This window comes from Silurus meridionalis, chromosome 7 (assembly GCF_014805685.1).
Source record: "Silurus meridionalis isolate SWU-2019-XX chromosome 7, ASM1480568v1, whole genome shotgun sequence".
In the NCBI taxonomy this organism is placed as follows: domain Eukaryota; kingdom Metazoa; phylum Chordata; class Actinopteri; order Siluriformes; family Siluridae; genus Silurus; species Silurus meridionalis.
In genome coordinates, this window is record NC_060890.1 from 23,733,100 (window position 1) to 23,748,953 (window position 15,854).

Consider the following 15,854-nt stretch of genomic DNA (forward strand, 5'->3'; position numbering starts at 1 on the left):
TCCTGTTTGGAGGACACATTGACCAAGTTTATTAAAGCAAAATCCAGCAAAGTTTTTATTGATTCATTGTATTGTATAGTAAAGGTAAATACCAGAGTGTAGCGGTTCTCTATATTAAGTATATTGGTGTGACCCATCCCGATTTTTCAAATTGTCTCATAATTGCTGCTATCGTAATTCTCAAATGGTTAGGACGCTGTGTAAAATGTAAATAAAAACAAAATAAAATGATTTGCAAATCTTATACACATATCAAATGTTTAAACTGTACCAAAATAAGAGACATTTAAAATTGATGGCTGCAACACATCTCAGGCCGGGGTAACAAAAGTCTGGAAATAGTAAGTGTTATTAAAATAAACAGTTGGAGAAACATTTTGCAACTAATGAGGTTAATTGCCAACAGGGCAGTAAGATGATTGGGTATAAATAGAGTATCTTAGAGAAGCAGAGTGTCTCAGAAGTAAAGATGGACAGAGCTTCACCAATCTGTGAAAGACTGCGTCTACAAATTAAGAAACGATTTTGGAAAAATGGTCCTCAACATTGAAAATCTCACCATTTAAAGTAAATAATATCATTAAAAGTAAAAAAAACTGGAGAAATCTCTTACCAGTGCTCAGTTAACAAAAATGCATCTCTGATGGTACAGTAATAAGCATAAGTACCTGTGGAATGGGCGCCTTGCACATTGGGAAAGGCTCAATCAGTGTTAATTACATACAGGTTACATGTTTAACAAATTATTTCATCTAGAAAATGTCTTTTTCAGGTGAGGTCTTGTAAATTTGAGCAAGACAATGCTAACCACGTATTCATCAATTACATTAGAATGACTTTGCAGTAGAAGAGTCCGGGTGCTGAACTGGCCTGCCTTTGGAAACCATTGGTTGTGAAACAAAAAACACAACAAAGGATACCCAGAACTGTTCCAACTTTTTGAGACCTGTTGCAGATATCAAATTATATATTCGCAGTTTAAACCTGATATATGTTTAATTATGAATAGAATGTGAAATTATGAGATTTGCAAATCATCACATTCTGTTTTTATTTACATTTTACATAGTGTCCCAACTTTTTTGGAATTGGGAATATGTTATGAGCGTGACAATTAGTCTTGCTTGTATCCATCTTGCCTGTAAATAATACCAACCCGACTGTAGTGTTCTTCTGGTGAAGAGTTGAGGAACAGATCCCGCAATACTTTAAATAAGGTATAAAATTTTGGAAAGATCCAAGACCATAATTCCACTGAGCAGTGCATTATGGTAAAGAAACATTGTTTTTGACTGAAAAGTGATGTGTTGGAGATACACACTGCGTCTGGAGAGGATCTCTGACATTGACACAAAGCTCAAATGCCGCTCATGACCTCCAGCATATCTCAGCATATGGAAATTTCCGAATACAGCGGCTCCACGACGGACGATTATTCATTTATTTAATTAATGGTTCACCGCGTTTTCTTCGACAGCTGTCAAGTTCGACTTCGGATGAAATGCTAGAGACCTTTTTTTTATTACATTATTTAATGAAAAGCATCAGTTTGCAGGTTTATGACGTTTCTAGCCTGTGGTAGACGTGGATATGGTGAAGAGAGTAGAAATGCACCTGCACCTCAGAGATATACAGTATCTGTGCTACTGCATTACTCCAAATGATCATTTCTGTGGAAAGAGGCATTCAGAGTATTTATCCATCAAAAAAGGGGCTTCAATAGCCCTTCCTCCTTCCTGTCACCTGCTAGAATGATGGCAATATTAACCATAAGCTCGGAATGTACAAACGTTTCCTTCATGATTATGAATTTTTTCTTTTTTTTTTCAATTCCAAGAAATAAAAAGCAATGAAGCTGTGAGACTGGGATTTTCTTCACATGAAGGCAAAACAGGAGGCATCCTTCATTGATTTGAGATATAATTAAAGCAAAAAAAAGAAAGGGATCAATGTTACAATTTTTAACGAAGCAAGAAAACATGCCGATTTTGTTTAACGGCGAAACCCGAGAGGTGTTAAAGCACGCCAGGAAAATCATTGTGTTATTTCGCACTATGTTTATGGATCGATGGGGGTTCGGGGGAGTTTGGAAATAAAAAAGTGGTTGAAACTTTCAATATAATAAAATCAAAAAAGGAAGAAAAGAATACAAACGGAAAAGACAATACAAACAAATATTTAAATACAAAAATACAATAAAACAATCTAAAATAGATATAAGCAAATTTCTACTGGTGAACAGCGATGTTTATACAGAAAAATAAATTCATTAATAGAATTATTAGATAGATAGATAGATAGATAGATAGATAGATAGATAGATAGATAGATGATAGATAGATAGATAGATAGATAGATAGATAGATAGATAGATAGATAGATAGATAGATAGATAGATAGATAGATAGATAGATAGATAGATAAAAGTATTGGGACACCTGATTTTTCCAGCCATATGTGGGTCTTCCCCAAACTGTTACCACAAAGAACAGCACAATTGTACATGACGTCTTTGGATGTAGTAGCATTAAACTTTCCTTTCACTTGGACTAGAAGACCCGAAACCTGTTCCAGCATTCTAATACCCCTGCGCACAAAGCTAGTTCCCTGAAGATATGCTTTCCATGGGTTGGAGTGGAAGATCTTCTGCTTTAGAGCTCTGACCTCAGTCCTATTGAACATGATGAATTTGAACGGTGACTGCACCCCAGGAATCCTCACCTCACCTACATTACCTGACTTTAACACTGAATCCAACACAAATCTCCACAAAATCTATTGGAACATCTTCCCAGAAAAGTGGAGGATATTATACGAGGAAATGGGGACTGAATGTGGAATGGGATGTTCAGAAAGCACATATAAATAATTAACAATCTTTTTATCAGGTGTCCACAAACTTTTTGTCTGTATAGTGTAGATAGATAGATAGATAGATAGATAGATAGATAGATAGATAGATAGATAGATAGATAGATAGATAGAAGGAAATAAGATACATATAATATACAATGTGATGATTATCATTCTCCACATGACTATGAAATACACTTTGCATGATAAATACCGGAAAACACTGAAGCGTCATTTCCAAGCTGGACGTTCCAAACACATTTATTGGGCCGATAACATTAAACAAACACAGTGTAGGACCATTGTAAACAATAAAACAGAAAAAAGGCATCAGCTCTCCTCCAGAAATTCAGTGTGCCAAGCATAAAATATTCAACTTTTTTTTTTTTCACTTTGTTTTTTTTCCTTCTGATATATTCTTTTTTTTATTCTTTATTTGTAACTTTACATGTTAATCTTCAGCATGAATAATTCTATTTACAACGCCAGAACCCTCATGTCTCAAAACCAGCTCTATTGTACAATCCCAGTGTAGTGTCATTAGCAGGACATCCATCATCCTGTTGTCTTTTCATCCTCTCATCCTGTCCCACTGTCATCCCCTCATCCTGTCCCATGCTTGTCCTCTCATCTTCTTTTCCTTTCTCATCGCTTCTTCCTGTCGTCCTCTCCGCCGTGTCCTGCGTTATGATTGAGACAATGCATTTATGAAGAGTCTCTCGAAATCCAGTCTCCGGCTCCTGTCGTCAAAGGTTTGAACGCTTTAAGGTCTCCGTATGTACAAAGGTTAAAAAGACATCTTTAGTTTCATTTTGTGAAGTGAATATGAAATAAATATTTCAATTTTTGTACGGTTTTGCTCGTGTTGTTTTTTTTTTTTCACCAAAAAAGTATCAAAACCTATTCATACTTCACCGGTTTTGAGCTGATGTATGAAAAGTTTTTTTTTTTTGTTCCCCTCCCCCCCCAAGTCTCTTCTTATTGACGTTATTCTTTTTTTATTATTTATTTTTTTTCCCTTTACAATGTCATGACAATCTGGCAGGACAAATGTGATGCAGTCTAGAGTCCGTTCCGCTCCTTCACTGTCTTTCATCCCTTTTTTTCCCCTCCCTCTCGGTGTGTTGTTTTATACTTGGGTTGATTCATGAAAGGGGTCTATTTCAGCAGCCATTCATTCACTGTATTGGAGAGATAGAAAGAAAATAAGATAACAATGATCTGACTGGAAAAAGCAGAAGCAGAAAAAAAAAGTCACATCGGTCAGTCTTCTATTTCTATCTGCTAGAAACGAGTGCAATCTGAAACAGATAAGTCAGTTTGGATGCATTTTCTCTTCTGAGGCACCATGAAATCTGGATTTATTTGCAGGTAAGCCGTGCGAGTCGAGTCATGAGCTACACCGCTTCTCTGGGAAAAAAAAAAATATAAGCCCAAAAGATTCATTTGCACTGTAATGTGTGTCATTTTAGACAAAAAAAAAATAAAAAAATTTAAAAAATTATCACCTCAAGCTATTTTATTTACAAAAATACACTTACCATCCACTTTATTTTAGCTGTTACCCAATCAGATGGCAGCAGAATGGATGACCTGGGGCAGTGGGGCTACATGGTTAAATCTCTAGGTTACTATTTCTGGGGGTTTAAACCCCAGCACTCCCAAAGCTGCTTCTTAACTCTCTATGCTCCACCGGGTGCTGTATCATTGCTAACACTGTATTTTTGTTCCAACAAACTGGGATATGTGAAGAAAAATATTTCACTGTGCTCTAATGTATATAAACTCAGCTTAAAGCTTCAGTTAATGTTCAGATCAAAAATTAGAATGAAGAAAACAGTCTGAGGAGTACGTCTAACAGATCATTTCTGTCTGTGGACGTCAAATTATATTAACTATAACTGTATTATACATTAAACTTCTCCCTCTGAATGTTAAACAGCTGGTCTACAATATCTACGATATATATATATATATATATATATATATATATATATATATATATATATATATATATATATATATATATATATACGTTGTACAGCATCTCTTCTTCATACAGGATATAACTTTGTTTTGTTTTCAACTTATATATATTGTTACATGCAATGATTTTTCTTTAATTGTACTGAGAGCTAAAGATTTTCGTGTTGGATTAATAATGTGTTCAGATTTTTAAAAAATTGTCTCTGAAATAAATGAATCTTGTGACCAGATGAAATGGTGTAAGTATTTCTGATCCCCTGAGGATTTCACACACAACATTCTCCACCACCAAATGGTGCATAAAACACAAAAACCATCACAGGACTGCAGGCTTGTCCATGAGAGCGCTTAGAGAAAAATAACCAGACCAGTCTGAGGTCTATGGAAGTCCATGTCCACATTAACGCGGTTTTGTTTGAAAACCATCTTTTTTTTGTCCACACCGAGATGACGTTTTTATGCCAACGAAATGGACACTTTACAAAGGTGAAATATCTGAAAACGTTCATCTGTCGCATCACAATGTGGACTGAGAACGGAGGCATTCGAAAAAAACGATAACGTGTATTTACTCGTTGTCGCGACTTTCAAAAGAGTCGGAAAGTAAATTAACGCCAAGCGGAAATGACGCAGGTCAAAACCTCTTAAAAACCTTCCATCATATTAAATCCTTTATATTTCTGGAAAGTCAGGAGAAGAAGAAAAGTAGGTCCTGTTGTTTGTTTTCCAATTTTTTGGGATTCCAACTTAACCAATGAATAAGTTGAATGAATGTGTACAATTCTGTAACATTAGATACATTATCCAAAAAAAAAAAGAATCCTCAGCATCAATGTAAAACAGAATGAAGATTTTGAGGATATTCTGTTATTTTTTCCCACGAGAAAAAAATATAGCCTGTCAGCATACTGTAGGCCGTGACATTATTACTTGGTAAAAATTATCTAAAAAAATATTATTCTTTTTTCCTCCTCCTTCACCGTCGCTAGTTTTACAAAAGCACACATTCCTACAGTAGCAGCTGCTTAACCACATGTAATTAGGCGCATTTTCTTTTCCTTCAGCTTCGTGATATTTACAAGTTTAAACGCCGACTGCAATTAAAAAGGAAATCTTTCTTTACTCTCGCAGGTGGGAAGTTCAAAGAGCTCAAACAAATTGGATAGAAAAAAAAAAATAATAATCCTTCGATCAGGATAGGAAGAGTCATGCAGTTCTACTCAGGGGGTGAGAATAAAAAACTATTTTGTAAGATGTTTTAGTAAAAAGCTTGTGTCTATATATGAGGGAAAAAAATGGGCACTAAAAGAGGCAAAAGCTTGGACACATGCTTAACCCCATTTGCTGTTATAATAACCTCCAATCTTCTGGCACGATATTTCACTAGTTTTTGTGGAGATTTGTGCACATTTAGCTACAAGGGTGTTGGTAAAGGAGGTACTAATGTATATGAGGTGAGGAGGCCTGGGATCTGGAACAGGTTTGTGGAACAACCTGGTATATTCGAGTGCATCTGCATTAATCTGAAGTTTTTTTATTTAAAAAAAAACAAAGTCTGTCTACACAGGAATCGCTTATCCACACTGAAACATCTGAGAATGATCACATTATCCATCCCTTTCCAGACTTCTACATGTCAGTTACTTTGTTTTGCATCCGTTCTTAGATTTCTTAAGTGAATTACTTTATCACATCAGTCCAAGACATGTTTGGACAGCTTTTTTACCTTAAAAGCTGCATTTTTTCGGGTTATCTTTGATGATCAGAATCTTTTAAAGTGTGACAAATGAAAAAATTTCTCAGCACTTCCAATCAGGGTTGCCACAGTGGATCATTCGTCTCCACACCCCCCTGTCCTCTACATCTGCCTCTTTCAAACCAACTACCTGCATGTCTTCCATTATCACATCCATAAACCTCCTTTGTCATCCTCTTTTCCTCCTTCCTGGTGGCTCCATCCTCAGCATTCTCCTACTGATATACCCCATGTCCCTCCTCTGCACATGTTCAAACCATCTCAATCTTGCCTCCTTCACCTAGCCTCCAAAACGTCCTACATGCACTGTTCCTCTAATAAACTCACTTCTAATCCTGTCCATCGTCGTGCTCACTGCTGCTGCTCACAGATGGTCACTTCTTCTTTCAGCTTGGCTTCCACTACTATTTTCGATAACTTCATGGTGTGACTGATCAACTTAATTCCCTTGTAGTTACTGCACGTCTGCACATCTCCCTTATTCTTAAAGATCGGTACCAGCCCACCTGTTTTGCCATCCTCTTCTTTATGCTTTCCTGCACCTCCTCATTCCAGCACCATGTCTCTTTGTCTTCCTTTCTATTTCCAGATGTCACACCAAGTACCTTTCTAGCTGTCTTCCTTATCACTTCTGCAGTAGTTGCCCAATCATCCAGCACCTCTTCACCACCACCGAGCCCTGAGTCTGACCTCTTCCCTAAATCTCACAGTCCACTCTTCCTCGTTCAGTTTCCACCATCTTATTCTTCTTTTAGTACTTATTCTCCTCCTCTTCTTGTTCACCTCTACAGACCACCATCTGATGCTGTCTAGCTACACTGTCCCCTGCCAACACCTTACAGTCTCCAATCTCCTTCAGGTTGCATTTTATCACATAGAACATTGTCCACCTGTGTGCACCTTCCTATGCTCCTCCTTCTTCTTGAAGTGTTTACCACCGCCATTTCCATCCTTTTAGCAAAATCTACCACAATCTGCCCTTCTACATACCTCTCCTTAAAGACATACCTACCCATCACCTCCTCATCACCTCAGTTCTTCACTCTCCTACACTTCTCCTTTCCCTTCTGTCTCTGTAGACGTCTTCCTCCTCTCCTCCTCCTTCGGTCAATAGTAGCCCAATTTCCACCGGTACCCTGTAGGCTAACAATACCTGCGGCGGTCGTTGGTAACCCAGGCCTTGAACCAAGCTTCTATGAAAGTCTGATACGTGATCCGCAGATTTGATTTGGCACATGTTTTATGCTGGATGCCCTTCCTAATGCAAGCCTTCGGGCTAGGGATGGCACTAAGAGTGCAATAGCTTGTGCAACCATAATGGCCGGGTTGTCTTCAAATTTACGATAAGATTACGCCAAAATTATGATACTAATTTATATCTATATAATATATAATAATAATTTTTACTTAGATCAATATACTTTGTACATTTATCCACCTGGTGTTTGCGTTATTTTACAGGACAAAAAAAGTCATCTCAGTACAGAGTGTGTTTTCAAATGTATCCGGATTAATGTGGACATATGGTAACCTTTGTGAGACCTCTCGAACCTCAAGCCCATTTAAAAAAATAATGGAATGATTTATTAGCACTATTTACCAGTTGGAATTTTAAAACATAGAGATTTCATTCGGTATTTATTTGGATGCGTTTTTTTATAATAATTTCAGTAGAAAAGTAAGACACTGACCTCGGTACTGCAGTTTCTGAGCCCTGTTGTTGGGACAGTCCTTGCCCTGCATGCTGAAGTTGATGTTGGTGCGGATGCAGCGGTTGTTCAGAGGCTGGACCGGACGCACGTTATCACTCATGCTGAGGAAGATCTGCGAAGGCTGGTTCTGGCTGAGCAGCCGCATGGAGTGCATCTGCAGGGACAGGTGCGAGGACACGTGTCTCTCTTGGTGAACTACTACAAACAATATACTGTCTGTAGCTCAAGGCTACAACATTCTATACAGGTATATAATCCACTATATGCGATGGATTTGCGTTCCGATGGCCTCATCGTAACTTGGTAAGTCGAGACATGGCCTAAGCTTCTCAAAAATCTTAAAGAATGGTGATCAGTATGTGGCAGTTTTTGTGATTTATTCAAAATGTTACAAGTTATAGTACATAATTTAGTGAAAGAACAATTTCAATTATTGTAATGTATGTACTTTATAATCTCAGTGCAATAATAATTATAAATTACTTGTGCAATAACTTTTATAACTATATTGTCTGAATTTTCTGCTATCTGTTTTACAATGCTGCTACAAATTTTATTTCACTGAATATAGAACATTAAAATGTATATTTATTTATATTATTTTATTAGTATTTTACAGTCAGGTGTTTATTCTGGTATCCTGTGTTTTCACCAAACATGGGGTTGCGACTGTCCTGAATTTTCACAATTAACATTCTAACTGTGACTTGAGTCTAAAATGTAACTCTTGGGTTGTTTTTCTTTTCCAGCTTCTAAGAGCAGTTCACGGTCTGACCTTGGAGTGAATTTGCTCGGATGTCCACTCTGGATGTCTTCCAAATGTGAATAATCTCCCTCAGAATCATAGGCATTCATTCGTTTAAAAAGGGCCTTAAAACCCTTTTCAGATTGATGGGTAGCAACAGTTGTTGATTAATTATTTCATAGATCTTATGGTTTGTAGCTTCGCAAAACTAAGATGTGCTGTGTTTTTAGAGAGACAAGGTGTTTCCTGGCAACCCAACCAAACAAACTATAATTGTTTAGCTTTTTTCAAATTGTTCTGTTATGAAGTTTCACATTTAACATGTTAACTTAGGCCTGTAGAGTCTGAGATACAAGGTTCTTTTTGCAATGTCTCAGAGCATTGCCTGTTCTGGTCTTAATTTTCTGGGGTGTCCACACCTGGAAGACTGACAACTGTCTTGAATGTTTTCCACTTGTTAATAAAGTTTCAAATATTTGAAAAAAACATATAACCCTTCCTAGATTGATTGGCAGCAACAATTGCAACTCTAAACTTACTGCTAATCTTTTGCTTTTTTTACTTGAATGCCCCCTAATCAGCAAACTACTAAAACATAGGCTTTTATACAGTAAAGGTGGTTATGCGTGTTAATGATTAGTTAATCAAGGACATTTGATTAGCAGTACCTGGATACTACATAACCTCTTAATTCCTTTAGGCAGTAAGAGTGCACCTACGTTTTCCACACATGGCATCTCAATTTTTAAGGAAGAACCCCATATGGAGTTTTGTGTATAAACAGTATAAAATAGTATAAAAATGCACAGGATATACCCTAAAACTGTGAAACATCATAATATAAAATTTCTCAGGGATACTTTATGGGGTTTTGTTTATTTGTAAATTTTTTTCAAGCTATTAAACTGCCTTTCAAAATAAATTATCATGAATAATCCTTGTGTACTGACCTGCATTTTTGTGACATATATGGGCTTATTCATGAGAATCCAGGTGGCGGTCTCATAACATGGTGGGATGGTCATGGATCCTTCGTAGGTGATGAAACTCGACGTCTCAGGATAGACCTCCTCGATGTTCAGCCCGGATAGTAAATAAGCGTCATCTACAAATAATAATAACAACAATTCATAAGAAGAAGGAACCTAGCTCGCAGCTGTTGTTGTGTCTCTTGTTGTGCCTTTCCAGCTTGTTTAAAAAGCACAATTTAGTTTGCGTTTAATTTTTTTTCCTTTCAAAACCAGCAATTTAGCTTGTCAGCGCTGGTCTTCCCAAGGCAGAAACTGTGCCTGTGGCGAAGACTTAGTGGATGGCTGCTGAATTGTTTTGACATGATTCACAATATCAGGCTTCCATTAGATAATGCGGCGTTCATGCTCGCTCGAAACAATTCGATGGCTTCAGCAAACAGACTTTGTAATAAGCCGTGACTTGAGAAAAGTCAGCCTGTTATATTTACGGTGCGTCCATTAGCGCTGTGCAAGAGTAATTCAATCAAATAGAAATCAGCGAAGGGAATCCAGGACTGCAAGCATACTGAACTTGGATTGATTTGGTGGTATAAATAATTCCGTTTGAATCCGAAGTTGAGGGACTCGGCTGTGAAAAATGCATGGCAGCACTGCGGACAGTGCAGGCGAAGGCCTCGGGCGAGGGCAGGCTGCCGGTCTGGAGGGGGTGCTTATGAATTATGTCAAGGCTCGCACTTTGGATGGAGTACTAAAAGCCGAGATTCAGAGACGTCAACAGCCTATGTTCACACACCACAGAGGCCCGAGAGGTGCATGCCAGCCACCAGGAGTCAGTCTGCTCCTTGCCTCCCAGTACCCGCCTTGCACCCTTATTAGTTCAATTATTGAGCCCTTTTTTCACACACAGCAGACTGATACCATGGAGAATATGTGTGTGTGTGTACACACTATGAATTATTCCTAACCACAGACTTTGCTCTGAATTTGGGAAAAATACAACGCAATACACATATATTTCACTATATTTTTAAGAATACTTAAAAACAAATATGCTAGTCTCTTTCACAAGCTAGCATGACTAAGTAAGATAAGATAAGATAAGATAAGATAAGATAAACCTTTATTCCTTCCAAATATACTTGAAAACAAATATGCTAGTAACTGTTTAATGTACTAGCATGTATATGAATACATTGAAAGGAGATTTACCCTACTAAAGCCCTTTCCAGATATATTCATACATGCTAGCATGCCAAAGTGGCTTTGAAAATAAGTACACTAGGGTAATCTTTATTTGGTAGTATTTTCAAGTATATTTGGAAAAGAAAATATGATAGATACATTTTGTTAGGAAGACTACATTTATTATTATTATTATTATTATTATTATTATTATTATTAATAAAAATATGTCCACTAATGTGCTAGTCTCAATTGGATCTACTAGCATTTAGAAATTGAGTTTTAAGAATGACACTAGTTTAATGTTGATATGCTAGAATTAGGTTACATTTGTTAGTATGTCTTCCAAATATACTTAAAAAACTTCATGCTAGTGACTGTTTGATATACTAGCATGTACATTAAAGGAATACCTGGACAGGACTATTTACCTGCTATGTTTAATTCCAGGTATACTTTTAGCATGCCTAAGTGTACTTTAAATTAAGTGCACTAGGTTGATATTGATATAAAAGTATTTATAAGCATACTTAGAGACAGAAGTTTGCTAGTTTATTACTATTTAAAAGACATACACTCAGCTACTTCTGGTACTTTTGGTTGATATATGTTTAAGAAAACATGGATACAAGGGCACTAAACTATTTTCTACGCTTATTTGTAGACAAAAATATGCTAGTTGCTGTTTGTTTTACTAGCATTTAGAAATATATGTGAAAAGAAGTATTAACCTTCTATACTTTTTTCCAATTATGATTATACATGCTAGCATGACAAAGCACTCTTGGCAATAAGTACATTGGGTCAGTTGTTTCTAGACTGGACTAGAATATAGTACACTAGTCTGCTTTTAGTGGTATATTTTATATATATATATATTAGTCTAAGCAAAATGTATAGTGTTATTTATGTCTGTACTTTTGAGTGTCACCAACAATTGAACCCAAATTCCTTGTTTGTCAACACACTTGGCTAATAAACCTGATCCTGATATACTTGATAATAAATACATTAGGTTTAAATAATATTGTTTTTTTTGGTTTATGAAGGAGTCTCCAATGTCAGAAGCAAAATGCTATAACTTGAACTAATTTATATTTTCAGGCTTTACACTTGGGGGGTCTGCTACAGTATAAGGTGAATGTAAGCAGGAAATAGCTGGTTTCATGTTTATAACAAAATAAAAAGTATGACGTGTTATAGTATATATTTATAATGTTAATGAGTGCAGTTTAAGAGAAATCTAGACGTGCTGCTGTTCCGATAATAAGCAGGTATCAGGTAGGATTGATAACAGTAGTTGTGCATCAGGTGACACCATTTTTTTTTTTTTTAAGTTAGACAATTATAAGAAAACTGTAACCCAAACACCATATATACACATGCCAATCATAATGTTTTAGAATTAAATCTGAAAGCCTTTCTGAATGGAGGGAAATGCCATTGTTCAAGCCTGTAATAAGTCATTTCCTGCAGAGACCTTGTAGATCTTATTTGAAATCTGCAAACATTTTTGTACCTCTTTGATACAATGTCAGGGCCATTTCACCCGAGAGATGCCAAGCTTCAGATTTTCCATGACGTCCAATTATTGAAATAAATAAATAAATAAATAAATAAATAAATAAATACAAAAGAAGTTAGGTCGCTATGATTCACGTCTGGAGGCGTGCGCCTTTCACTTACTCTTGTACGTTATTCTAGTGATGGTATCTCTGTTCAGCATCCGATTCAAAAAGGAATTCGAAGTCTCGGATATCTGGAATTAGAAAAGCAGCAGAGAGGGAGGGGGGAAAGAGGAGGAGAGAGAGCGGGGGATAGAGAAAAGAGAAAATGAGCACAAGATGTTGTGAAGAGTTATACAGCATTCACTTTCAGACGGTTTTAGAGACAGTGTTAGACGGGCGGTTTTCCTCCGTTCGCTATCCACCACCGTTCGAGACGTGGTAATGTATCTGAAGAGAGCTGCCCAGCTTTTTACTGATTCCTTATTAGCTGCTAATTGAAACGCCTCCAGGCACTTTGTCTGAATAGACAGAATGAAGCGCGTTTCACCGATACAACTCGCTCGCTGCACTTTTTTTTTCCCTCTTCTCATTTATAGACCAGGCCTTGAAGATCCCAAAGCCTTTTAAGATGTTTTAGGGTTTTTTTGTTTGTTTGTTTGTTTTAAAGACAATTGAATTGTTGAAGGAAAAAAGTATGATCTTTGTCTTTCTTCTCTGATAAATCCACCTTCTACATTTCATTTCAATTCAATTCATTTTTGTTTGAAGACCATTTTTTACACTTGACATTGTCTCAAAGCAGCTTTACACAGATAAAGAAGTTATAATTTTTTTATAAAAGAATGTGAAAGTTCAGTGCCTATAAGTTTGTTCCTTATAATTGTTTATCCCTAATGAGTGAGCCAGTGACCATTGTGGCAAGGAAAAAAACTCCCAGAGATGAACTAAACTCAAAAGGGAACCCATCTTATTCACCAAATGTTCATTCATTACAGTTCCATTGTTGAGGTGTGCAGTTAAAGGTGCTTAGATGCAGAACTATTCATGCAACTTGTGGTCCCGAACCATTACAGCAGACTGTTAATATTAATTACAATCCAAATTCATCCTCAAAGTTCTTGAGGTGCTCAGCAGCTCCATGCATCTTTAGGTTGTAATTGTGGAACCATCATCATCTGCACAGACTGGTCTCTAATTGAAAGGACTCCATCCAGAGGTAGGAGGTCGGGATGAATCGGGCAGGTGCATTTCCTTAATGAATGATCTAGGTTTAAATTATTATTAAATTTACTTACAATTTAAAAAAAAAAACTTTATTATTTATTCATTTTCTCTAATTGTTCACAACATTTGTAGTTATTACAATTTCACAATGCAAAATTACATCAATTCCCTAAAGTGCACAATATTTCTGATCTAACAATCAATCTAATCCTAACCTGAAAGTCAATGGGAAATTCATTGGGGTCTTTTTTAGGAAGAAATGTCCACTCTGGAGCACATTTGATCAATAATATGATACAAACTAGAGCAACATATTTAAAGATTGTGTGTAAAGATTGTGTATATGGTATAAGAATAGGGCATGTGTGGGCATGTATTTAAGATTTTGAGCAAAATATCAGGTGGTGGGATAAACTTCCCAGAGATGTTCGAACAGCTGAGTCACTCCCTATCTTCAAAAGACGGGTAAAGACTACTGGTGCAACGGATCACATAATGTTTTTTTTAGTCATGGATCGGATCATTTTTCGGATCAACAAAAAAAGGAGAAGAGATGAATATAATTTGCATTCCATTTATTACAAGAAATGTAACAGAAAGGTAATGTTACCATACATGCGGGAGGCTTTTGAGTTCTTCTGCTCCTCCACTAGCCGTTGTTGTAAACTTATTAACACGTCCCGTTCACGTGAACACATGTCTGCTCTGTGTTTTTATGACACGTGAAAAGCAACATCTTTCACTCTGCAATTGTTAAAAAAAAAAATTACGATTAATCCACTACTAAAAAAAGCAACTAATCTGCAGGTCACGTGCGAGTGATCCGTACAGATCACGGATCAACAGCAATCCGTTGCACCCTACTAAAGACCTATCGCTTCCTAAAACACTAAAACAAGTTTTCCCTGCAGGTTTTATGTCTACTATACTATACTTTACTATACTATATGTACTACAATTCCTCTCAACAGAGTTGATGGTTTTCTCAGTCTACACCCTACTGAAACAAATGTTAATTTAATCGCCTAGCTATTCCATATTGTTTTTCATTTTGAAACCGAATAAACAAAAATATGAACTTATGCGACATACCCAGTCCAATAGGCTATAGGTATTCATACATATTATATCCATGCAGAAGTTTTTTGTTGTATCATAAACAAGAAAAAATATATGGATGCTATTTCAAGAAATAAATCATAAAAAAAAGCAAAAACAAAGCATAAAAAAAATAAGGTTTCGATGTGTTTCTAAGCAAACATAATGGATTTCCCTCCTACTCCATTCCGTGTGTGACACTGTGTGCATTCTGACGTCCTTGGCCTTTCTAACGGCGAGCTCATACCACTTATACTCAGGAGGGAGTCCTTCCTGGCAGCCGGGTGGCGTGACAGTGAACGCAGCATGAGGCAGGGCTGAGAAAGCGACCCGCAGGCTGACTCATGTAAGGATGGGAATCAGCTGCTCAACCCAGGCTGCGCTGCGGGAGGAAATGCCACTGAACTCGCCGTATGATTCCATTACAATTATTACTACTATAGAGGAGGAATTCTGCAGGACCACATACCAAAAAAAAAAATACAACAAAGGAAAAAGAGATGCAACCTCCCGGTGTGGCAAGTCTGTAGCGAAATGAGCCATTCGTCCGAAGCAAAGGCAAACCGAAGTGCCATTAAGAAGAAAACGACAGCATGACTAGAACATTTATAACCACGACGAACGGCTAGAACATTTTCGTGACGCGCCATCTGTCGCCGACGAGCTTTGCGTTCATGTCGCTCTTATCTTTAACTGCTCGGTAACAAACGATCGTGTCTTGGAATGATCCTATTAGCGTTATGGATGTCCTGTAATGTATCAGCGTTTAGCATGGAGCTCATAAAGCGTACTGGGATTAGTCGTTAGTGGGGATAGGTC

At 37.0% G+C, this 15,854-nt stretch overlaps 1 protein-coding gene across 1 annotated transcript in view; it reads right to left on the minus strand.

Annotated features, from left to right (window-relative positions):
* Positions 1-3,096: 3,096 nt before the first annotated feature.
* ca10a (carbonic anhydrase Xa) overlaps positions 3,097-15,854 on the minus strand; it is a 237,687-nt gene continuing 224,929 nt past the window's right edge. The window contains exons 6-9 of the mRNA XM_046852909.1: positions 12,892-12,964; positions 10,003-10,157; positions 8,287-8,461; positions 3,097-4,034 (exon numbers count right to left, since the gene is read on the minus strand). Of these exons, the coding sequence (XP_046708865.1) occupies positions 4,012-4,034; positions 8,287-8,461; positions 10,003-10,157; positions 12,892-12,964 (426 nt within the window). The 3' untranslated portion in view covers positions 3,097-4,011. The remainder of the gene's footprint in view (positions 4,035-8,286; positions 8,462-10,002; positions 10,158-12,891; positions 12,965-15,854) is intronic.